At 35.8% G+C, this 26,143-nt stretch overlaps 1 protein-coding gene across 4 annotated transcripts in view; it reads left to right on the plus strand.

Annotated features, from left to right (window-relative positions):
• EML4 (EMAP like 4) overlaps window positions 1–26,143 on the plus strand; it is a 159,734-nt gene that overhangs the window by 47,644 nt on the left and 85,947 nt on the right. For 3 of the 4 annotated variants that reach the window (XM_068564016.1, XM_068564013.1, XM_068564014.1), the window contains exons 1-2: window positions 14,696–14,831; window positions 24,818–25,000. In XM_068564016.1, the coding sequence (XP_068420117.1) occupies window positions 14,765–14,831; window positions 24,818–25,000 (250 nt within the window). In that variant the 5' untranslated portion in view covers window positions 14,696–14,764. Of the gene's footprint in view, window positions 1–14,695; window positions 14,832–24,817; window positions 25,001–26,143 lie in introns of those variants that run through there. The other variant, XM_068564015.1, reaches the window with a different exon arrangement.

Raw genomic sequence — 26,143 nt, forward strand, 5'->3', positions numbered from 1 at the left:
AGGTATTATTTTTTAGTACTACTGTAAATGATGTCTTCAATTTTTTTTCTTTTCCTGTTTGTTGCTAGGATGTAGAAATACAGTCGGTTTTGTGTATTGATCTGTATCCATCAATGTTGCTAAACTTGCTGTTAATTCTAATAAGTTATTAGAATTCTTTAGGATTTTTATATACCTAATCATATTGTCTGTGAAGGATAATTTAATTTCTTCTTTTCTAATCTTTATTTCTCTTGTCTTATTGAACTGAGTAGGATTGCAGTACAGAATAGAAGTGGTGAAAGTAGGTATCCTTGTTTTTTTTTTTGTTCCGTATCTCAAAAGGAAATCTTTCAGTATTTCAACATTAAATATGATGCTGTAGCTATTCGATTTCTGGTATATGCCTGTTCTGGTTACTATGGCTGCATAACCAATTAAAAACTTAGTGGCGTAAAACAACCATTTATTTCATACATGGATCCTTTGGATTAGGAATTTAGATAGGGCATACCATGGAAGGCTGTCTCTGCTCTGTGTTGTCTCATGCCTTGGCTGCAAGGTGCAAAGTAGTGGGAAGGAATGATCTGAAAGCTAATTTACTCATATGTCCTGTTGTTGACACTGGCTCTTGGCAGGGAACCTCATTTCCTCTCCACCTGAGGTCTTCCATGTGGTCTCTCCCAGTGGGCTAGTGTGAGCTTCCTCACTGCATGGTGGCAAACATTCCCAAAGAGAGAAAGCTAGGTAGAAGCTGTATCCTTTTACAACCCGGTCTCAAAAGTCATATAAGCATCACTTTTGCATACTCTGATTGAGTAGTCACAGGCCCCTACCCAGATAAAAGAGGAAGGAATATAGACCCTGCTTTTTGGTTAAAGGAATGTCTGTCAGTCACATTGTAAGACGAGCACTAGGGATGGCATATGTACATACTTACATACACATTTATGTGTGTGTGTGTCTAGCTAGAGAGAAATGCAGAAAATATGATCTGCCACAGTGCCTTTTCATCAGATTAAGAATGTTCCTTTCTATTCATAGTTATCAGATTAAGAATGTTTCCTTCTATTCATAGTATTTTAATATTTTTGTTTTGAATGGATATTAAATTTTACGAAATGTCTTTGTTGAAATGAACATGATCTTATTTTCTGTTAATGTGATAAATTTCATCAGTTGATTGCAATACATTCAACTTGACTGTGATTTATTATCCTTTGAATATATTATTGCGTTCGGTTTGCTAATATTTTCTTTAGGATTTTTGCATCTTTGAAAGCTCCTTGAGGGTAAGGACTATCTCTTACGTCACTTTAATATCTTACCATAGACTCAATACAGTGGTGAGCATATGATAGAAGCTTGGAAAATAACTTTTTTTATGTCTCTCAGTCAGTTCCTTATTCACAATATCAAATCCTTTGAATACTACGTGTTGGTGATTTTTTTAAAATATGCTCTATTATGGGAAGCCTAGGAAGGTTTTTCTGAAAATGTGAGCATATTTATCCTCTCATAGAACTCTGGTTGAGTAGTCTCATATTTTTCCTCAGATACTATGTTTCTGTTCTTCGTTGTAGAACTTTATCATTTCTACCAGCTTAAGAACCCTCACTATAAATAAGCAAAGATTTTATTCTCTGAAGCAAGAAGTACCATGAAATGCCGAATTCTCTAATTTGGGGCTAAAAAAAATTTAAAGTTACCTTCTTTATTTTCTCCTTATTCTTCTCTCTCTATAGCCATGGAGTAATAGAGTCATAAAATTAATATGCCACCTACTTTGATTATGGAGAAGACATTTCTTAGTCTTATTAATAAAAATTACTTTGTCAATAAAACTGATTACTGTCCTTTGAGAAGAGAGATACTTTTTAAATTATTTTATATATTTTTGAATTATAAATATATACTTGCTCATTTTAACAAGTCAGACTTTGCACAAGATAACTGTTGTTAACAGTTTAGTTTGTATTTTTCTGCATCGGGGATTGACAGACTATGGCTCTTGCACCAAATCTGTTATTTTTGTTATGTACATCCTTGTAAGCCAGGAATATTTTTTGTATTTTTAAATGGTTGAAAAAATCAAAAGAATAATATTTCATGACACATGAAAGTTATATGAAATTCTAATTTCAATGTTCATAAATACAGTTTTATTGGAACATATTTCATTTGTAGAGATACTGTCTATGGCTGCTTTTGTTCTGCAGTGGCAGAGTGTGATGATTGGATTAGAGATCTTTGACCTTCAAAGCCTAAAGTATTTACCTTCTGGTCCTTTACAGAAAAAGTTAGCTGACCCCTGTAATACATAAACAGGTTTTGTCATTTGTTTTTTTCAAAAGCAGGACATAAAATACAGTGTGTGTGCAATGGATATGCATTATATTATACTTATTGGTAACTAACCTTTTCCGCTTATCCACTGCTGATCGATAGCTGTCCATACTACACTGATATATGGTGCACAGTATTCCATATTTAGATACCATATTTCATTCACCTGATCTCATTTAGGTAGACCTTTAGGTCTGTTTATATGTACTACATACGTTGTTGCATCAGAGTATGTATGTGTAATTCTAATTATTTAATTTAAGTAGCTATTACTAGATTACTTTTCAGAAAATTCGTAGCAGTTCACAAGTGCACCAGTACAACTGCCTGTGTCCTAACACTCTGGCCACTATTTGTTGTCATTTAAAAAAAAATTTGCCGCTAAGATCAGTAAAAATTATTTTAGTTTTAAATCTCCTGCTGACTGAAGAAGCTAAGCCATTTGCACTTATAAAGACATGCTTTAAAGGAGCTGAAGTTTCATCATCTCAACATTTCATTTTTCTTTCTGTTTTTGAAGAGATCTTAAATGTCCGCAGCCACAAATTACAAATTTTACTCTAGCCAGTCATCTTTCCTCTTCTTGCTTACAAGTCTGTCCCTATTACAAGAGTACCATTTGAGAGGTTTACTTAGCCCAGATCTCTCTCAGTATATGAAAAACATCCTCACTAAAACACATCTAGTTACAGTGAGTAACATCTTTGTTTACAGAGGCCATTAAATTTTTGTTAATCTTTGGACAATTTAGTAAATAGAGATAACAGTCTTCTAAGCAATGCTGGCTGTAAGCTACATTATGAAAAAATTGAAGTTGTTCTTACAACTCCAGCTTCTCTTTTTCCCCTCATTTGTACCCTTATTTAGGTGATTCCTGTACCCTTTTTGCATACTCAGTAATGCCCCAGTGTGCTCTTCTGCCAGTCATTTATACTTTTGGGAAAATGTCAACTCTACTTATACCTTCTAAGGGAATTTACAATTTAAATTATGAAATGAAAGTTTTTGTTGCTTATTGAATGAAGGGTTTGTTGTTGGTTTGGTAATAGCTTTTTTGCACTATAATTCATATACCACACATTTAAAGTATACAACACTGTGGTTTTTAGTATATTCCCAGGGTTGTACAACCTTCATTACAATCGATTTTAGATCATTTTCATCACCCCAGGAAGAAATTCTTTGTTTTTCAGCCGTCACTCCCCATTTCCCCCATCTCCTATAATCTATAGGCAACCATGAGTCTACTTTCTGTTACACATTTGCCTGTTCTGGACATTTTATATAAATGGAATCATACAATATGTGACTGACTTATTTAACTTAGCATGTTTTCAGGATTCATCTGTGTTACAGCATATATCAGTATTTCATTCCTTTTCATGGCTGAAAATAAATAATATTCCATTGTATGGTTATACCACATGAGTGAATATCCATTCATCATTCATTGGACATTTGGGTTATTTTTACTTTTTGGCTCTTACGAGTAATGCTGCCATGAACATTCACGTGCAAGTTTTCGTGTGGACATATCTTTTTGTTTCTCTTGGGTATATATCTAGGAGGGAATTGCTGGGTCATATGGTAACTCTATGTTTAACTTTTTGAGGAGCTGCCAGACTGTTTTCCAAAGCAGTTGCACCATTTACATTCCACGCAGCAGTGTGCGAGGGTTCAGCTTCTCCACAGCCTCACCAACACCAATTGTCATTTTGACTGCAACCGTCCTGGTGGGTGTGAAGTGATACCACACTGTGATTGTTTTATGTGTGGTGTAATTTTTTTTTTGTGGTGTGATTTTTTTTTTTAAATTGTGATAAAATATACATAACATAAAGTTTACTATTTTAACCATTTTTAGGTATATAATTCACAGTGTTGTGTAACCATCACCACTGTCCATTTTCATAACATTTTTTTGTCATTCTAAACAGAAACTTCATACTCATTGAATAATATTTCAACATTCCCCTCCTTTCCCAGCCCTGGTAACCTCTGTTCTACTTTTTGTCTCTATGAATTTGCCTATTCTAGATACCTCATTTAAATGTAATCATACAATATTTGTCCTTTTGTGTCCGACTTGTTTAGCATAATAATTACAAGCCATGTTGTAGCTCGTGTCAATTTTATTCCTTTTTAAGGTCGAATAATATTCCATTGTATGTATACACCACATTTTGTTTATTAATTCATCTGTGGGTAGTCATTTGGGTGGTTTCACCTTTTGGCTATTGTGAATAATCTGGTATGAACATTGGTGCACACGTATCTGTTTGAGTGCCTGCTTTCAATTCTTTTGGGTATATATCCCTAGAAGTGGAATTGCTGAATTTATGTTTAACTTTTTGAGGAACTGCCGGGGTGTTTTGCACAGCAGTTACATGATTTTACATTTCTACCAGCAGTGCACAGAGTTTTAATTTCTCCACATTCTTTCATGTACTTATTGGCAATTTATATATCTTCTTTGGAGAAATGTCTATTCAAGGCCATGGCCTATTTTTGAGAGTGGGGTTGCTGGCTTGTAGAGTAAGTGTACCTTCAAATTCAGTAAATCTTGCTCCCAAGTAGTTTATTAATGTATACTTTCCCTCAAAATGTATAAAAGTTCTGATGCCAACATTTGGTGTTGCCAGAATTTACAGTTTTTGTTTATCTAATGGATATGAAATAGTAGCTTGTGATTTTAATTTGTATGTCCCTAATTAGCAGTGAGGTTGATCCATCTTCCCTACAAACAGAAGTTTGCCTATTCATATCTTTTTCACATTTTTTCTCTTAGGTTGTCTTTTCTTATTGATCTGTAGGCAATATTTACATATTTCTTATATGCATTATAATGTCTGTTTTTAATTTTTGCCTTTAAAATTTTTTACTTTTCAAAGTGGGAAGAACTGAATTTGAATTTGTGTCCTTGGGATTTAATATGGTGCCTGACAAATTAGTCACTCAGTAAAATGTAGAATGAATAAATATTTTGTGGAAATCTAAAAATTTGTTTTATTTTATTTTATTTTTTAATTTTTATTTTAATTTGTTTTAAATTTATTTATTTTATTTATTTGTGGCTGTGTTGGGTCCTTGTTGCTGTGCGCGGGCTTTCTCTAGTTGCAGCGAGCGGGGGCTCCTCTTTGTTGCGGTGCGCGGGCTTCTCATTGCAGTGGCTTCTCTTGTTGCGGAGCACGGGCTCTAGGCGGGCGGGCTTCAGTAGTTGTGGCACGTGGGCTCAGTAGTTGTGACGCACGGGCTTAGTTGCTCCACAGCATGTGGGATCTTCTCAGACCAGGGCTCGAACCCGTGTCCCCTGCATTGGCAGGCAGATTCCCAACCACTGCACCACCAGGGAAGCCCCTGTTTTATTTTTAAAGAAATAACGCTACCTAAATTAAGTGACAAATGAGTGCTAATGATTTGCACCGCCATGTGTAAAGTGTACCTTTATGGTTATCTAATAGTGTATTGGGTCTCCCATTGTTTGAGTGCCCTAGGTACATTTATTTGCAAGTGGATTAGAAAGAGAGTTCTTGTCAGTTTGGGCTTGGTCTGAAAGTCATTTAAAGAAGAGTTAATCTGTTAGATCTTCCAGATACACTTAAATTCTGAATAAAGATGCACCTACTGCAGATAATTCTCAGGCCTGTGATGGATGGCAGTTGTATAAAAATACAGTTTCGATTGTAGTAGCAGGATCCCACACAATTTCTCTGAGGTTCAGCAAAGGGAATCCCCTCAGAAAGCAGGATTTTCTTGGGCCTTGTACTGTACTTGTTTAATCCTGTCTTTTTCCACTTTTAGTTTTATATAATATGTAAAATAGTGTCCCTTCTCCTTTTCAGTTTTAAAGAATTACATCCTACCTGCTTTCAAAATTGATATGGGCCTGTTAAGGCTATTCCTTTGACTACCCCTCCCCAACAAAGAAAAACCCTAAACGTGCTCATGGTCAAAGAATTCAATTTCGTGTGACACACTGCAATACATATGCCCTTCAATTACATAGTTTTAGGAATGAAATTGATGAGTTTTGTAGATACAACTGGTGGTTGTTAATTGATATGTTTCCTCTGGGTTTCTTCCTCTCCCTTCCTCCTCCTCCTCTTTTTTTATTTTTATTTTTTTTTAAGTAGGTAAAAGTATCATGTACTCAGTTTATCATTTAATATTTGATATTCAGTACTAATAATCATATCATTTGGGTTATGTCTGTAATCTTATTATTTAGAAGTTATATTTTTGCCTTATGTTTAATAGGCTTACATAGTAAGCTCTCCAGTTGCATTGCTTTTAAAAAAATTCTCATTGGTATTTTTCTTTTAACAGAAAAATAACTTGTTCCAGAGACTAGACCTTCTCCACCATTAAAAATTGGCTAACTTCCTTTTTTGGGTCCCACTATTTTCTGTATATATTTATCAGGACAACTGTTGTATTATACTCTATTGTATTTATTTGTTTACAGTTTCTCTCTCCTCCACTCATCCATGCTTCTTAGGTTTGGAGACCGTCTTGTTCAAACTCTTAACAATGAATGGCATATAATTACAAGTTCACTGAATGTTAAAAGTGATTATCAAATAAATAACACATGTTTTTGTGTTGTATTTAATCTTTTCTGCTAATTCCAATTTAGTCTTTTTAACTTTCTGATGATGAAATGGAATTTAGTGAATAAATAATTAGTAAAATAATGTAGCATCTCTTTTTGCTGATGTTTGAGACTGTTTCAGGAAATCTTTGACCTATTTGGGTACCTGACCCCACAAATCTTACTAATCATTAAGAATTAAGGCAATCTAGGTGTGGGTTTACCAGGCCTTTATTTTAGAATCTTAATAATTATTATAGTTCTTAATAATAGTTCTTAATATTATAGTTCTTAATATAGTTCTTAATAATAGTTCTTAATATTATAGTTCTTAATAGTTCTTAATAATTATTTTAGTTCTTACTGTCATTTTTTTAAAATGGCCTTTGGTGATTTATCTATTAAATTTTCTATAATTTATATAAAATTATATATATTATAATTATATTTTATATATATTTTATATATATAATTATATTATATATATATATAATTATAATTATATATATATATTATTAGGTGCTCTTAGCCTCATTTTAAAGATGAAGAAAAAAAAAAAAAAAGATGAAGAAACTGGGGCATGGCGAAGTTTAAAAATTTGCCCAGGGTTATACATTTATTTTTTTAATTATTATTATTATTATTTATTTTTGGCTGTGTTGGGTCTTCGTTGCTGCGCGCAGGCTTTCTATAGTTGTGGCGAGCGGGGGCTACTCTTCGTTGTGGTGCGTGGGCTTCTCATTGCGGTGGCTTCTCTTGTTGCGGAGCATGGGCTCTAGGCATGCAGGCTTCAGTAGTTGTGGCACGTGGGCTCCAGTAGTTGTGGCTCGCAGGCTCTAGAGCTCGGGCTCAGTAGTTGTGGTGCACAGGCTTAGTTGCTCCGCAGCATGTGGGATCTTCCCGGATCAGGGCTCGAACCCGTGTCCCCTGCATTGGCAGGCGGATTCTCAACCACTGCGCCACCTGAGAAGCCCACAGGGTTATATATTTAGTAAATGGCGAGGCCAGTTTTTGAATTCAGATAGTCTAAACCCAGCATTATATTCTTAACCAGTGTATGCATATTAAATAAGTTTTCAGTTACACATGAACTTTGTGTTCCAGGAACAGTTTTTTTAACAGAAACTAATATGGTAGAATATTTTTCTTAAAAGCAAGACATGCTATATTTTCTACCAAGGGCCAGTGATTTACCAGGACTGTGTGTGTGTGTGTGTGTGTGTGTGTGTGCTTGAGAGAGAGAAAATGTGAGTAAATTTAGGACTAAATACCTGTAGAAAGCTATGAGTTTGTGAGAGGAGTTAGGGAGGGGAATAAAGTAGATTTTTTTTTAAGAGAAATATAAGCATTTGAGCTCATTGACTTATGAAAATAAGAAAAAAAAACATCTAGTGGTGAAATAATTAAGTCTGGGTTGAGGCACAGTAGTGCAAAAATATCTAACCTTTTGATTAGGCTAAATCTCTAAAACTGAGACAGCAGTAACAAAAATGTACTTCATTTTAGGCATGTTGTGGCAGAGAGAGGAGGAGGAGGGGGAGGAAAGGCAGCGAGATAGGTAGGTAGGTAGGTAGATGGTCTCAGAGTCCAGTTACAAAAGAGGAAAGGGGGATATTCAGAAAAAGAAGCTGAAAAAGGAAGAAGTATTTAAGGTAGTGAAGAAAATAGGAGAGAGATACCTGTCTTTTCTATCATGTAGTCATTGGCTGAAATTGTTTCTTCTAGATCCTCCTCCCAGCTCAATGAAACTTCTCATGTGGGGGGTTTTGTTCTTCTAAAGCAACCTCAGTCCTCTGCATGTCACTAAGGTAATAGGGGTTTCTATCTCGTCCTTTGTTTTATCCTGTCTTTGCTGCTGGTTCTAAAGTACAGCCACGATAAATCAACCACTATTTGGAGAGTTACTGCTACATGTGGTACTTCCAGGTGTAGAGGAAAACAAAAAAGAAATAGCTTCTTCTCTAGAGGACTTCACAATCTAATTAGGGATTTAAAATGTAACTTTGTTAAAAGATGATTATAATGTCCTACATTGTGATGAGTCAGATGGTATAAACAATTCCACACTTAGCCACTCAGCTTAAGCTTTAACCAGCTCCGCTTAGCAGGTGACCTTGTCTCCTGCTTCACAAGATAAAAAATTTAGGTATAAAAACAAATATGTGGGCTTGCTCTCATCTTCTTCCCTTCATTCTTAGATAAAACAGTGTCCCTTTTTTTTTTTTTTTTTTTTTTTGCATTTTTTAAACATCTTTATTGGAGTATAATTGCTTTACAATGGTGTGTTAGTTTCTGCTTTATAACAAAGTGAATCAGTTATACATATGTCCCCATATCTCTTCCTTCTTGCGTCTCCCTCCCTCCCACCTTCCCTATCCCACCCCTCTACGTGGTCACAAAGCACTGAGCTGATCTCCCTGTGCTATGTGGCTGCTTCCCACTAGCTATCTATCTATTTTACGTTTGGTAGTGTATATATGTCCATGCCACTCTCTCACTTTGTCCCAGCTTACCCTTCCCCCTCCACGTATCCTCAAGTCCATTCTCTGTGTCTTTATTCCCGTCTTGCCCCTAGGTCCTTCTGAATTTTTTTTTTTTTTATTCCATATATGTGTGTTAGCACACGGTATTTGTTTTTCTCTTTCTGACTAACTTCACTCTGTATGACAGACTCTAGGTCCATCCACTTCACTATAAATAACTCAATTTTGTTTCTTTTTATGGCTGAGTAATATACCATTGTATATATGTGCCACATCTTCTTTATCCGTTCATCTGTTGATGGACACTTAGGATGCTTCCATGTCTTGGCTATTGTAAATAGAGCTGCAGTGAACATTTTGGTACATGACTCTTTTTTTTTTTTTTTTTTTTTAAACCTATTTATTTATTTATGGCTGTGTTGGGTCTTCGTTTCTGTGCGAGGGCTTTCTCTAGTTGCGGCAAGTGGGGGCCACTTTTCATCGCGGTGCAAGGGCCTCTCACTATTGCAGCCTCTCTTGTTGCGGAGCACAGGCTCCAGACGCGCAGGATCAGTAATTGTGGCTCACGGGCCTAGTTGCTCTGCGGCATGTGGGATCTTCCCAGACCAGGGCTCGAACCCGTGTCCCCTGCATTGGCAGGCAGATTCTCAACCACTGCGCCACCAGGGAAGCCCCATGACTTTTTTTGAATTATGGTTTTCTCAGGGTATGTGCCCAATAGTGGGATTGCTGGGTCGTATGGTAGTTCTATTTTTAGTTTTTTAAGGAACCTCCCTACTGTTCTCCATAGTGGCTGTATCAATTTACATTCCCACCAACAGTGCAAGAGGGTTCCCTTTTCTCCACACCCTCTTCAGCATTTATTGTTTGTAGATTTTTTGATGATGGCCATTCTGACTGGTGTGAGATGATATCTCATTGTAATTTTGATTTGCATTTCTCTAATGATTAATGATGTTAAGCATCCTTTCATGTGTTTGTTGGCGATCTGTATATCTTCTTTGGAGAAATATCTATTTAGATCTTCTGCCCATTTTTGGATTGGGTTGTTTGTTTGTTTTGATACTGAGCTGCATGAGCTGCTTATAAATTTTGGAGATTAATCCTTTGTCAGCTGCTTCACTTGCAAATACTTTCTCCCATTCTGAGGGTTGTCATTTCGTCTTGTTTATGGTTTCCTTTGCTGTGTGAAAGGTTTTAAGTTTCATTAGGTCCCATTTGTTTATTTTTGTTTTTATTTCCATTTCTCTAGGAGGTGGGTCAAAAAGGATCTTGCTGTGATTTATGTCATAGAGTATTCTGCCTGTGTTTTCCTCTAAGAGTTTGATAGTGTCTGGCCTTACATTTAGGTTTTAATCCATTTTGAGTTTATTTTTGTGTATGGTGTTAGGGAGTGTTCTAATTTCATTCTTTTACATGTAGCTGTCCAGTTTTCCCAGCACCAATTATTGAAGAGGCTGTCTTTTCTCCACTGTATATTCTTGCCTCCTTTATCAAAGATCAGGTGACCATATGTGCGTGGGTTTATCTCTGGGCTTTCTATCCTGTTCCATTGATCTATATTTCTGTTTTAGTGCCAGTACCATACTGTCTTGATTACTGTAGCTTTGTAGTATAGTCTGAAGTCAGGGAGCCTGATTCCTCCAGCTCCGTTTTGCTTTCTCAAGATTGCTTTGGCTATTCGGGGTCTTTTGTGTTTCCATACAAATTGTGAAATTTTTTGTTCTAGTTCTGTGAAAAATGCCAGTGGTAGTTTGGTAGGGATTGCATTGAATCTGTAGATTGCTTTGGGTAGTAGAGTCATTTTCACAAAGCTGATTCTTCCCATCCAAGAACATGGTATATCTCTCCATCTATTTGTATCATCTTTAATTTCTTTCATCAGTGTCTTATAATTTTCTGCATACAGGTCTTTTGTCTCCTTAGGTAAGTTTATTCCTAGATATTTTATTCTGTTTGTTGCAATGGTAAATGGGAGTGTTTTCTTAATTTCTCTTTCAGATTTTTCATCATTGGTGTATAGGAATGCAAGAGATTTCTGTGCATTAATTTTGTATCCTGCTACTTTACTAAATTCATTGATTAGCTCTAGTAGTTTTCTGGTAGCGTCTTTAGGATTCTCTATGTACAGTATCATGTCATCTGCAAACAGTGACAGCTTTACTTCTTCTTTTCCGATTTGGCTTCCTTTTATTTCTTTTTCTTCTCTGATTGCTGTGGCTAGGACTTCCAAAACTATGTTGAATAACAGTGGTGAGAGTGGGCAACTTTGTCTTGTTCCTGATCTTAGTGGAAATGGTTTCAGTTTTTCACCATTGAGGACAGTGTTGGCTGTCCCTTCTTAAGGCTCGTCCTTTGGTCTGTGTTTTCTGCTTTAGTCCTTCACATCGTCTCTAACACAAGAGCTTTGCTGCATGCCCTCTCGTGTTAGTACAGCTCACTTTCTCATCCGTTCCTTCCCCAAACCCTGTAAATGTTGAACAAAAACCCCTTCAGCAACCTTGCACAACTCATTCCCCACCTCATTCCATTTTCCCCCTTTCCATCTTCAACCAGATTCCTTAAAAAGACTTCTTTACCTCCAAGTCACAATTCAGTACATTGCAGTCATGCTTCTTTCCCCATCACTCCACTGAAACTTCTCTGGTAAACGTCTCCTTATAATTGCCAAATCCAGTGGACCATTTTCAGTCCTTGTCTTTTGATGTCCTTTCAGTCTTAGAAATTATTATTCTTTTCCTGAATCTATTACTACCTTTCTGACAGTTTTTATTATTGTTATTTGCACATTCCTTTCCTTCTGGCTGCCCTAAAAATAACCTTGGCCCTATTCTCTTCTCACTCCCAGTCATCAATTCTAGTGACTCTAGCTATCTGTTATATCCCAGTACAGTTTTCAAAAGTATGTCTCTAGTTTAGGCCTTTGTCTTAAGCCCAAGACCTGGTTATACTTTTGTTGCAGTGACCTCAAACTCAGCAGGTCCAAAAGCGCTCATCATTCTACTCCCTCATTCCCCCCAACCTTGTTTCTTTTCCTTTATTCCTAGCTCAGTGAATGTTACCTAACCATTTACTCACTATTCCAAATAGAACAAGGGGACCCTCCCCTACTTTTCATCCCCTCATCCAGTCAGTGACCGTATTCCATCAATCCTGTGTCTTGAGTAGCATCTCTTAAGTGCGTCCTTTAATTTCTAATTTCTAGTAGGTAAAATTCCTTTTAATTCACCTCAGCGTCTCGAAGAGTTTCTGTACATCATAGTACTCAAATACTTGAATGTATGAATAAGCGTTTTGGAAAGATTGACTGTAATAGTAAAGAGAGAAGATGATTCTTGAGCAAAGAAACTAAGCTGAGATTAGGAACCACATACTTTCTGGCCTGACATCAAATTTTGATTTGAGAAGAAAGGAATGCCCAAGGTATATAATCTACAAATTAGTAGCAGTTTACAGATGGGAGGTGGTAAAAAAGAAGCCCATGTACTGTAGTGTATGTGTAAGGGGAGCCTTTTTGTTATGTACTAGTTAGAAAGCACTAGGTTACAGAACTTCTTGACAGTCCTTCTATAACCTTAGGAGTCTGTGAGCAGTCATTTAATTGGTATGCATTTGTTGTAAAGAAGAGTAGTTGAGACCTAAATTATAAAACTACAGTCTTACATTTGTCTGTTGATTGAAGAGAAACATAATAAAGCACAATCTGCTTCAGAGCGTCTCACCAATCAATAGCAAGAATTTGAACTCCGTCCTAGTCTGTGCCTGGCATTACATTTCCTTTGTATCATTATATTTCCCATTCTGTCTGCTTTTATTCATCCTACTTGGTATCCCCTAAATGTACTTTGTTTCAGACACATTACACACACCCCAGCCCGTTTAATTCCTGTTAATCTTCCAAGTAGCTCCTGTATTTTGGTGAATCTGTACCAGGTATTAATCTATAGAGAAGAACTTTCCCAAGTCTCACTTTAGGAAACACTCTTGATGGTTCCCACTTTCTTCTGTAAATATTAATCTAGGTCATTTTGCTTCATTCCTCTGTCTTTTATCAGCTTTGCTTTTAGTTTATCCTCATCTCAATCTTTGTAGCATAGCTCTTAATGTTCAGTTTGGTTTAGGTTTTATCCATTTCGCAGTATTGTGTGTGTGTGGGTGTGTGTGTTTACAGTAGTCCTGTTGTTTCTGTTTTACTTTGGTTTGGTTTGGTTTAAATTTGCTTTTCTTAATTATAAAGCTTAAAAGCAACAAACTGAAGAGATGATCTGTCAGTAGCTTTGTTTTGACACTTATCTCCATTAATTTGTTCTTTAATTAGCTTTAGAAGTAGTTATCAAAAGAATAAATACACGTTTCATTCATTAACTTTCACCTGCTTTTACATGGTTTTATAAGAGACTAAAGATATTTATAATTTCAGTTCCCTATACTTTTACACTATTGTAAGCGTATGTGGTTTGAAATCAGAATATCTGACCAGATGTAAATCATTATAGGTTACTACTAATGCAGTTGTATTATTTTAAAATAATTTGGAAAATTAGTGAATTAAGAAAAGGGACTATTCTCATTGTTAATTGTATTCATTATCTTACTCTAGTGAAATGGTTGTAATAAATCAGCCATGTTACACTTAGGTTTTAAAAATTAATGAAAAGTGATCATTCTTTTAGTTTCTTTACAGTTCATGTGGATTTCATTTTATTTTAAACAAAAGCAAAAGGAAAAAGGAAATGTGACTTGCCACTTTGCACACACATTGTTTATTTAATTTCCTAGTAGAGAAAAATGCTCATTTGGGGGGCTTTAACTCTGTTACTTATAGAAACTATTTAATATGTTTTATGTTTTAGTTTCAGAAGGCAGAACTGGGTTTTGTATTTGAAGCAGTTGTACCTTACTCTTAACCAATTGAACGAAGATCAGAAAAATAGTGCCTGAGGACAACCAAATAATTGTAGTGAATATTCATGTAGTGCATTAAAAATGTGTTTCTGCCTGTGCCTGGAATTTAGCCACTCCCCAAAGCAGCCCAAGTTTTTTTTTTTCTGTATCTTTACCCTCCTTTTGCCTGCGTGCTCTGTTTGCTCTCTCTCCTTCAGTTTCTTTGTCTCTCTTTATAAATAAGTAGAAAACTTTTCTTTAGATCAGAGAGCAAAGGGGCAGGAGAACTATCTTAAGAAGTTTTTATTTGTGCCAACATAGAAGTGGTTGGTGGTAGGCCATCTGGATCGGGAGGATTTCCTCAGAATGTAAAGTATGTCGTGAGATTTAGAGAGCTGGGATTTGCTCTGGAACTATCTGGGAAGGCAGCAGGAAACGTAGACAGAACTGGTTTATACTGCTTGTAACGTAGGTGGCAAGAATGGAAGACCGCTTGCCTGGTCTCGCTTCAGTGTGTGCTTCCTCTACACTTAGGAGCTTCTGCACTGGTAACGTATCTTTCCTTTCCTCGGAATTGAGACTTGTGTCACAAACTTTACTACTCGTGACAAAAGAAATCTGAGGATGTGGGAATGCATCTAGGTCTCTTCCGTCCCTCCCCTCCTCCTTCCTTTATATATGTGTCAGTAATGGCATAAATATTTGCCTACCTACTTTTGTAAAGTACTTAAGACTGTACCCCCTTTATAAGCAAATATATTCCTGTTGTAAGGGCAGGATGGGCTTTGTTCAACTTGTTCTTTCCCTGTGCCCCGCCCCCCCAAAAGATGGTCATTATATTATTTGTGAGGAAAAAAATTAAAACAGCTTTTAGTGGAAAATAGTAAAAAAATAAAAAAATAAAAGCGCCTCTCAATAAGAAATCAGAATTGTGTAATTAAGCTTGACTTCTGCTTCTGTGAAGTCTAACCAAAAAACATCAAAAGCAGAATTATCTGATTATCTGTTTTTAATTCTGTGTTAAGTGAGACTTTGAAAAAAGTCTTAATTGTGCATGAATCCTAGCGATAGAACAAAGTAAAGTCCTTCCCTGGGACTAGCCTTCATGTCCGGAGTGCTGTAGCAAAAGTGGTTTTATATTTTATTTAACACAATTTCTTATATAATTTATGCCAGCAGGGGAAATTTTAGTAAGAATATCTTACAAGGAAAGACAAACTTAAGTTTTTAAAAGTAGAAAATATAAGTCAACATTGTTTGTGTTATTCAATTGAAGACAGATAGTGTTATTTTCATATAATATCGCTAGGTGGAGGTAATTAATATTGTCATTTATTAGAGAAATAAAATATCCAAGCTTTAACAGTTAAAATGCCTTACTTAATTAAAACTTCTTTGAGAGAAAGCTTTGACTTTTAGAAGTAGAATATTAAGATAAATAGGAAACATTAATTCCTGCATAAATATATCTTTTTATGAGCTGTTTTTATGAATATATTTTCTTATGTTTATTTCCAAAAGTAAATTTTAGCTGTTGTAGAATACATAGTGCATAACTTTTTGATATAATACTTAAATATTTGTCTTGATGCGACAATATTTGAAGACAACTAATTCCATTTTAAAACAAAGAAAAAACCATTTAAGTTGCTAAATGCTTTCTGATGGGAATTTACTAATGTGACAAATCAGTTGTAATTTTGTTTTGTTCTTTTGAAGAAATGATGTTTAAAGACCTGGTTTTCCTTTGGATGTATTGTTTTGATTTTTGTGTCTCTTATTAGCCTGAGAATATTTCTTTCAAACATTATGAGATGTATACTTTTACAGAAATGTTTTCATTCACTATGCATAAAAATCTACACATTAACCAAACTTGTATTGAAAATTTGGGTGCATTACTAAGTAGGTTTACATCACAGCCTGAATTAGCTTTGCTTTTCTTTACTGAGAAAATAGTTTAAGTTTTTTTTTTTGTTATTTATTTATTTATTTTTATTTTTGGCTGCCTTGGGTCTTTGTTGCTGCGTGCAGGCTTTTCTCTATTTGCAGCAAGCGGGGGCTACTCTTCCTTGCGGTGTGCGGGCTTCTCATTGGGTGGCTTCTCTTGTTGCAGAGCACGGGCTCTAGGCGTGCGGGCTTCAGTAGTTGTGGCACTTGGGCTCAGTAGTTGTGGCTCACGGACTCTAGAGCTCAGGCTTAGTAATTGTGGTGCATGGGCTTAGTTGCTCCGCGGCAGGTGGGCTGTTCCTGGACAAGGGCTCGAACCCGTGTCCCCTGCATTGACAGGCAGATTCTTAACCACTGCACCACCAGGGAAGCCCCAATAGTTTAAGTTTTGTCTACAAAGAATTTTTCTTTTTTTGTAGAAAATTCATCTAAAATAAAAGAGTATAAGTAAGCAAAAACCTCCGAAATCCCACTTGCCAGAGACATACCTCCAGTCTCTCTATACGTCTGTAGGTGTATGTATGCCTGTGGATATACAGTTCTACACAGATACAACTACACTATAAATGTTGCCTGCAGTTTTTTTCTTTATAGTATGTTGTTACTCCTAGTAAACTTTCTTGTTTATGATTTTAAATATATACCATCCTTTTTAAGAGCTCCGTAGTGTACCGTAATACAACTATTTATTTAATCAGTTCCCCATTGATAGTCCTTTAGGTTAGTGCCTTCACTTTTTTTAACTGTAAACAATGCATGGTGTTGTTACTGGTTTCTCATGGTTCTTCACCCATATTAGCTCTTCTAATCCTCGCCACTACCATTCTACCCATTAAGGCCTGCCCAGTGTCTTAACATAAGTGCTTTAGGAAGGGGAGATCAGAGACTGTTTTTAATTTTTTTTTAATATTTGTTCTTTGGATGGTATTATATCTCATATCATATACCTTTTTGAGATGGACTTTTTTTTCCCCAAAGGTTCATAGGTAACAACTAATCTTATGGTCATTCCATTAGCCCTCAAAGCAGTCATAAAAACCACCTGGTTTAGTTGTTTTCATGACACAGAACCTCAGGGTTCTTTGGAAGTACAACTCTATCTGTTTTATCTGTTTTGGGATTTAATTTGCAAAAATGGTTTCACTGTTCTTAAAAAAAAAAAAAAAGTAAATAGTTATATAGTCTAGTCATCCACGTTCCCCATCCTCTCTCAGAAGAGAAAAATCACTAACTTCCACCTCAAAAAAGTATAATACAATATATGTTTAATTGTCTTTATGACATAGATGTTCTATTACCTGTGGATGCCTCCCTATACTATCCCCTGCCCTACACCATTAGAAGTAACTATTGTCATAAATTTTGTATATATCATTCCCTTGCTCTGTGGTTTTGTTCTAAGCAATATATTATTTACTTTTGTATTTTTTGAACTTTATTTATGTAAAGTCCGACTTGCTTTTTACACTCATTATTATATTCTTGAGATTTATACATGATGTTTCATGTAGCCATAGTTTATTTTTACCACTTTGTAGTATTCTGTTGAATGTTTATATCACAATTTATTTACACATTTCGTAGTTAATGGACATTTAAGTTGTTTCCAGTTTGTTTCTATTGTGAACTTTGCTGTTGTGAACATTATTGAACATTTCTCTTGGTGTATGTATGCAAGAGCAGAGGTTGGGAAACTATGCCTGGCAGGCCACCTGTTTTATAAAAAAAGTTTTATTGGAACATAGCCACACAATCGTTTACGTATTTATAGCTGTTTTTGTGTTACAAAGGCAGATTTGAGTAGTTGCTACAGAGATGATGTGGTCTGCAGAGCCTAAAATATTTACTGTCTGGCCCTCACAGAAAAAGATTGCCAACCCTGCTGTAGGTCAGGGTCTATACACCCAGGAGTGGAATTGCTGGGTCATAGGATGTATGCATCTTCAGTTTTACCAGATGATGCCAAAGTTGGTGTTATTTTTGTTTTTGTTTTTTAATCTCAAAGTCTTGAAACAGTTTACCGCCTACCAGTAATGTATGAGAATTCACATTACTCTATATCCTAGGGAATACTTGATATTGTCACGCTTAAAATTTTTTGCCGGTTTGGTGAGCATAAAATAGTGTTTCATATGGTTTTAATTTAATTTTCCTTTTCAAGATTATTAATGAGGTGCTTGAGCCTGATTTCATATGTTCATTGGCCATTTATGTTTTCTTTTCCATGAGGTGTTTAGTCAAGGCTTTTGTCAATTTTTCTGTCGGATTGTCTTTCTGATTGATTTGTAGGAATTCTGTATTCAGGATCCTAATCCTTTATCACTTGTAAGTGTTAGAACTATTCCTCGTTTGTGAATTGTTTTTTCTCTTGCTTGTGTCTTTTAGTGGACGTGTATTCTGAATTCTAATGTAGTTTCAATATTTACTTTTATGGATCGTGCGTTTTGTATCCTGTTTAGGAACCTCCTCTCTACTTGCAGGATATGAAAATATTCTCTATTATTTTTCTAAAGGTTTTATAATTTTGCCCTTAATTCTTTAATCTGCTTGGATTTGATTTTCATGTGTGGTGGAGATAGGGACTTCAATATACTGAATTTTAATGAATTTGTGAATTTTAATTTAACTTGGGAAGTTCCGCCATTATTTCTTCACATACTTTTTTCATCTAGAATCTTTTTCTCCTCTTCCTCTGGGACTCCAGTGACACGAATATTAGGCCTGAGGCTGTGTCCATTTTTTTCCTGTGTTTAAATTGTATACATCATATATATAATGTATGTGCATATAATATACATACATAATATAATTTTTTTAAATAGAAGAGGTCCTAATTTCAGAGATTATTTTTTCTTCTTATAAACAGTTCAAAAGGCTTGATTATCCAATATCCCATAATGTAGGAAATTAGATTGGAAAGGAGTATTGCTATAGACTGGCATAGTTAATACTAACTGCAAAGAAAGAAGCAGAAAAGGTATGAAGAAAGACTACAGGTTTGAAAATGTACTTTAAATTATTTAATTAGAAATATAATAGCCTCCAGGGTGTCATTTTATCACAGTGCTTGCAGCACAGAGTAATTAATATTTTCAGTGAAGACTGAGTCATCTAGAAGTTGCTACGTTATAATTATATGCCCTTGTTAAGAAGACAGGAAAATAAGTGATCCATTTTAGAAAGATTTACATAAAACCATTGACATTGAAAAGGTGCTAGAATGTATAGGCATGCCTCGTTCTGATGTGATGCTGGGTTGCCAACTTTTAGATATTTAGAATACCTCTGCAAAGGTAACATGTATTTCTTGACAGTTTAGAAGACAAATTAACTATGATTCACTGTAGTAAAAGCGTGAGTGGCTACCGTTGTAGTTTTAAAACTGTCATATTGGATATTAAAGTTTACTAGTTACTTTTTTTTTTTTTGCTTGCATCTCTAATAAAAGAGACCTTACTTATGCCAATAAATAGATTAGACTGATGGAAAAGAGGTTTATGGACCTTCTTTCTCTTTTCTCTCTTTCTTTCTCTTTTTATTTCCCCCCCTTAGTGAGTTTAAGAACCCTTGGGAATTTATTTGTAGTTCATATTTTAACCCTCAAGGCTAGAAACTATTTTGAGAGGGAGCAAGGAAATAAGAGACTACCACAGTATAAGAAAAAGGAATCAGTGTACTTGCGTTAAGAAAGGGGAGTGGAATTAAGCCCCCAGAAAATAGATATATTTACTGAACATATGTATTCTTAAAATGTTTATTGTGAGTGCACGTGTGGTACATCATAGTTTGGGAGAGAAAAAAATAAGAACAAAGTTTTGAAAATGGAAAGAGCAAGAGCGATGGGGTTCTATCGAGTCATCTGAGGAAGGAGCTCTAACTCCAGTTTGCTGTGTGCCCAAGAGTAACTCACCTAATTTCACAGTCTTAGTTTACTTATCTATAAAATGACAGTAGGTGCTGTTGATCTTTAAGATAGTCTCTGTTCTAGCCTTTATAATCAATGAGTACAAATTTAAGTTAATTGCCTTATGCTCTGATATGTTCCTTTATGAAATTGGAATACTGTGTCTGAAGGAAACTTGCTTTAAGAAATTAAGCTTCAGGGCTTCCCTGGTGGCGCAGTGGTTGAGAGTCTGCCTGCCAATGCGGGGAACACGGGTTCGAGCCCTGGTCTGGGAGGATCCCACATGCCGTGGAGCAACTAAGCCCGTGAGCCACAATTTACTGAGCCTGCGCGTCTGGAGCCTGTGTTCCGCAACAAGAGAGGCCGCGATAATGAGAGGCCCGCGCACCGCGATGAAGAGTGGCCCCCACTTGCCGCAACTAGAGGAGGCCCTCGCACAGAAACGAAGACCCAACACAGCCATAAATAAATAAATAAATAAACCCAAAAAGTTAAAAAAAAAAAAAAAAGAAATTAAGCTTCAGAAGCACTGTATATTAGCTTAAATATAAGTTTAAATAACATATGAAAAGTAACATATGATACATTTTTGTGAAATTCAAATAATATAGAAATGCTTACACTAAAAAGCAAAAATTTCCCTTTACCCTTACCCTTCTAATCTCACTCTCCGAGTCAAAAGTAACCCAATTACCAGCTTGATGTGTATGCTTCTAGACTTTCTTCTATGTGTACATTATATACATATATAAATATGAAGTTTTTTGTTTATTTTTTAGAAGTATGTTTCGGTGTGTGTGTGTTTCAATAAATTATTTAGTACATGTTGTTCCCCAATTTGCTTATTTACTCTACTTGAGTTGTCTTATAGATCTTTCAAATTTCTGGTTTATATACTTATCTTATTGTTTTTAATTGCATGGCTTTCTGTGGTGTGAACATATAGCTTATTAACTCCATCCAGGGACTTTAGGTCATTTCCAATTTTGTAGCAATAATAAACAGTGTTGGGCTTCCCTGGTGGCGCAGTGGTTGAGAATCTGCCTGCTAATGCAGGGGACATGGGTTCGAGCCCTGGTCTGGGAAGATCCCACATGCCGCGGAGCAACTAGGCCTGTGAGCCACAACTACTGAGCCTATGCATCTGGAGCCTGTGCTCCGCAATAAGAGAGGCCGCGAAAGTGAGAGGCCCACGCACCGCGATGAAGACTGGCCCCCACTTGCCACAACTAGAGAAAGCCCTCGCACAGAAACGAAGACCCAACACAGCCAAAAATAAATAAATAAATTTATATTAAATAATAATAATAATAAACAGTGTAGTAAAGAACACCACTATACAAAATAGTAACTTACTGAACCCTCACTGTATGGCAGTGCTGTGCATTATTTCACCTAATAATCTCAAACCTGAGATAAGTACTAATTAGCATGAAAAAATTACATGAGGAAACCAGTCACAGAGCTGGTAAGTAGCAAACAGATTTATTCAGGCAGTGTAACACCAGAATTTATGCACAGTTCTACTTGCCTCTGAAAAGGTGAAGGGCTAAGATATTAGGAAGATGTTATAGGGTTTCAGGACTATAATCAACTACTATGCCACTTTGCATCTCTGTTGTTGCTGTTGCCTTAGCTTGAGTGACCCTGTAATTGATCATTCAAACTGGGAAACTTTAGAGAGAAAGAAGGAACGTTATGATAATATTTTTACTGAGATAGCAGACATGTTTGTCCTGGACAAATCGAGACACATGAACACCTTACTCCTAGCCTAGGCCACCTTCACCTTTCACACGGGTTACTGCATTAGCCTCCTGCCTGCTCTCCTTACATTTACTCTTATTCTGTTCCAATCCATTCTCTCACAGAAACCAAAATAACCTTTTTAAAACAGAAATCTGATTATATCACTTCATAGTTTAAACCCTGTCTGGCTTTGTGAAAGAATATATTTGTTCGGTCCTCCTGTGATTATTGTTAAGATGCAGCATGAAATAGAGTAAAGGGCACTTAAACTGTGAGTCGAGTCCTCTGTTTGAGTTTCAGATATCAAGACTAGTTTGGTGACCTTGAGCAAGCTATTTAACTTCTCAAGCTGTTTCCTCAAATACAAAATACAGATAGACTGAGGAGAGGGATGAGGTAATAAACAGGAAAGGTACTATATAAATGCAGGACATTGTTAATAGTTAACTTTTTGCTTGTTATGTCCTTTGAAAAATTGTCCTCGTATCTTATCACAGTATCTAGCAGGTCGTGGTAGGATTTTTACAAGCTGAACCACCTTTCATGTGACTGTCCCAAGTTTCACAAAATAAAAACCTTAGTCATTTTTTAAAAAAATCAGTGTCTGTAAAAGTTAAGTGACTTACCAAAAGTAAAAGCTAGTTACCGTGCTGGTACTAAAACCCAGGACTGTACCCTTGGCATTATAGTCTGATAATCTTTCCACTAGCCTTGGCTGCTTTCTCAAAAGAATTAAGGAGATCATGTGTTTATAAAAATCACATAAATATTTTACCTGTGATTATAATTTAGATATATAACCCATCTTTCATAAATTAAGAACAATTTAGAAAGGCATATCTATAATTTACTGACTTAATCAGGACCTTTGGCTTACAAGTGATGGCTTGTAAAAAGAGAGTTTATTAGGTTACATAATTAGCTAAAAGAAATATTAGAGTAGCTCTCAGAATTGAAGGTCCAGGGCTTCAGAGACTAGAACTGGAACTCAGGGCAGACAAGACTCTTTATCACTGACAGCCCTAGGTCTATGTGTCCTTATAGTTGATAAACCAAGAAGGATGGGCTACACCTCTCTCTCTCTCTCTCTCTCTCTCTCTCTCTGAAATTTGGGAGGACTCCATTTGGCCTAACCCATATCGCACAACCATTTTATGCTAGTATTAGGTTGAACCATATGAAATTACCAATAGTCCTATTTTTACCAACTAAAAAGGTCACTTCGTATGCTTCAACCTATTAATAGTGCAGGGTGGTAGAGAGGAGAATGAGGCATCATAGATTGACAGCCCTAATGGAACCTCAAAAACTGGTGGAGTTCCACAAAACAGCTGGTGTTCTCCTACCAGAAGAAGGAAAATAGGAAAGTATTCTGGGCAGACAAATATAATAGTAACCATAGTGTAACACACATATAGAGTATGGATCAGCTAGAATTCAGCTAGAACACTCTGGAAATGAAAAAGACCTCAAATATAAAAATTTCTAAAACAAGAAGCTGAATTGTTCTTATTAGTCCTTTTCTTAAGCATCTCGAAGTTTGACATATCTGCCTTTTATGTAATACATGGGCCCAAAGCTCTCAGATGATACCTTTTGTACTTTGCTGTTGTATGTTAAACATTTATTGAATGTCAAACATGTCCTGGGTACCTTCCTCATAACAATATGTAAAGACGAAGAAACTGAGGTTCAAAGAGGTAAAATAACTTTCCTAAGATTACACAACTGATTAACTATGGTACTAGAATTTGAAGTCTAAATTGAAGATAAAACCCAACTTTTCCTTCCATTCCAGTACTTCTCCAAAGATTGTCATTGAAATACCTCTAAAGACAGAAGAGAGTACATATGTATGCCTGAGCTGTCTGTAGGCATATAAGGTCTTAAATATGAATATGTTTACTGCTCCATAATAAAGGGTGATAACTTTGGTATTAAAATGCTGAGGGTTTTGTTGTTGTTATTATTAACTCAAACTTTGAGTTAAATTGTCTGCTTAAGATGTCTGGCACATTATCTCAGTATGAGAAAAATGGCACACCATGGCTTAGTGTGTGAATGACTGACCCAGTCAGTATATCTCACTCAGGTCAAACCATTCTTCTGTGAGAACCTAATTTCCCCCCTGAATTTTCCTGCTTATAGTGAATTAGCCAATAGCAATTGATCTTTTATAAACATTTGGATTCAGATTGATCCAACAAAGTAGTGTACTCTCAAGTTACGTAGCTTTGGAAGTAGTTTGTAATTGCTGTGTTACAGCCAAACTTTATTTTTTGTTGTTGTTCTTGTTACATACCTAAGGCAGATATTAGCTATGTGCTGTATAGAAACCACCTTTTTTTTTTTTTTTTTAAGAGAGGTTGAGGCATTGGGGAGAGAGAAGGAGCAGCAACAAGTCTTTTACTAATTATGTAGCCATATTTGCGGGGGGGGAGATTGGGAGTGTAATAATAAAGATAGAAGTAAAGAATGCTTTCTGATCATTGATGCTGAATCTGATACATAAAGCAAAATTGAAGTGATTTGTACTCCTTATTTTCATAAATAATTATGATAATGATATAATAAGTAAGAAGGATGCTTTGAATAGTTTACAGTCTTGCAAGTTTCCAAATGTCTACAGAGTGATATATTTAGGGAACATTTTGGTGAAAAAACTATTAGGTGATGGTATAATATATGGAAAATTTGACCACGGGAAAATTTTCAAAATTTTAATTATATGTCAGCTGTATTAACTTTTACTATTTTAAATTAGTTCAAGTAGCTATGAAAATCTTTACAGAAATTAATCTGTGGAAAACAATTTTTTTTTCAATTTTTCTCATCTTTTAAAAGACTTATCTGGTATAGTTTTTCTTATATGTCATTAGATTCTTTCTTAAGTTTACTTTAAAAATATTCCATATTTTCTTTTCTTTATAGATGATAGTATTTCTGCTGCAAGTACTTCTGATGTGCAAGATCGCCTCTCAGCCCTTGAGTTACGAGTTCAGCAACAAGAAGATGAAATCACTGTGCTAAAGGCAGCTTTGGCTGATGTTTTGAGGCGTCTTACAATCTCTGAAGATCATGTAGCCTCAGTGAAAAAATCAGTCCCAAGTAAAGGTAATTAAGTGTGTTGTAAGTAGGAAGAGTTTTGCTTTTTGCAACATTTTCTTTGAAATAATATATTAAACGTGTATTTTTTCAGTGACATTAAGATTGGGAATATAAAACTATAGTTTCTCTTTTGGATTACTTATGACTATAGTTTATTTTCCATTTCCTTTTTCTTTATTCCTAAGAAATTCTGCAAGTTTATTATTTTAAATTGGGAATTTTGGGGTAATGCCACTGATTGTACTTAGTGGCTTTTATGTCATAGTGTTTGTGAATTTAGTATCTTTCAACTACATAACAAACTTACTGAGTGCAGAGGGGGTGGGATGAACTGGGAGATTTGGATTGACATATATACACTAATATGTATAAAATTGATAACTAATAAGAACCTGCTGGACTTCCCTGGTGGCGCCGTGGTTAAGAATCCGCCTGCCAATGCAGGGGACACAGGTTAGAGCCCTGGTTTGGGAAGATCCCACATGCCGCAGAGCAACTAAGCCCGTGCGCCACAGCTACTGAGCCTGTGTGCTCTAGAGCCTGTGAGCCACAACTACTGAAGCTCGTGCACCTAGAGCCCATGCTCCTCAGCAAGAGAAGCCACCACAATGAGAAGCCCGTGCACTGCAACAAAGACCCAACACAGCCAAAAAATAAATTGATTAATTAAAAAGAAAAAGAAAACCTGCTGTATAAAATAAAATAAAATTTAAAAAAAAATTTACTGAGGGCAGGAACTGAATCATCTTTTTGTGTCTCCCATAGACTTCACATTGTATGTTGAACATAGCAGGTGGGCACTCATACTTTTTAAATGAACTCTCTTAACCATTACAGAAAGGATTTAAAGCATTATAGTTCATATAGCTTCATTCTAAGCCTTCTGTGGTCATTAGTCAGCAGAATCATGAAGAATTTAATTTAAACTCTGAAACTTACTGCCAACCCCAGTTCAATGGAAATTTTAACTTCTAGACATTGGGGATTTTCAGACTGAAATAAACTGTTATCAGGACCTTTGTTACTCAGATGTCATGTAGCCTTTCTCTTCTTCCAACTACCCAGAAGGAATCTTAAATTCTTTCACATTAATCAAACAGTCAAACATATCATTTCATATATCTCACTGATTTCTTGGTAAAGTAGATG

The sequence above is a fragment of the Eschrichtius robustus genome, chromosome 15, assembly GCF_028021215.1.
Source record: "Eschrichtius robustus isolate mEscRob2 chromosome 15, mEscRob2.pri, whole genome shotgun sequence".
NCBI classification, from domain to species: domain Eukaryota; kingdom Metazoa; phylum Chordata; class Mammalia; order Artiodactyla; family Eschrichtiidae; genus Eschrichtius; species Eschrichtius robustus.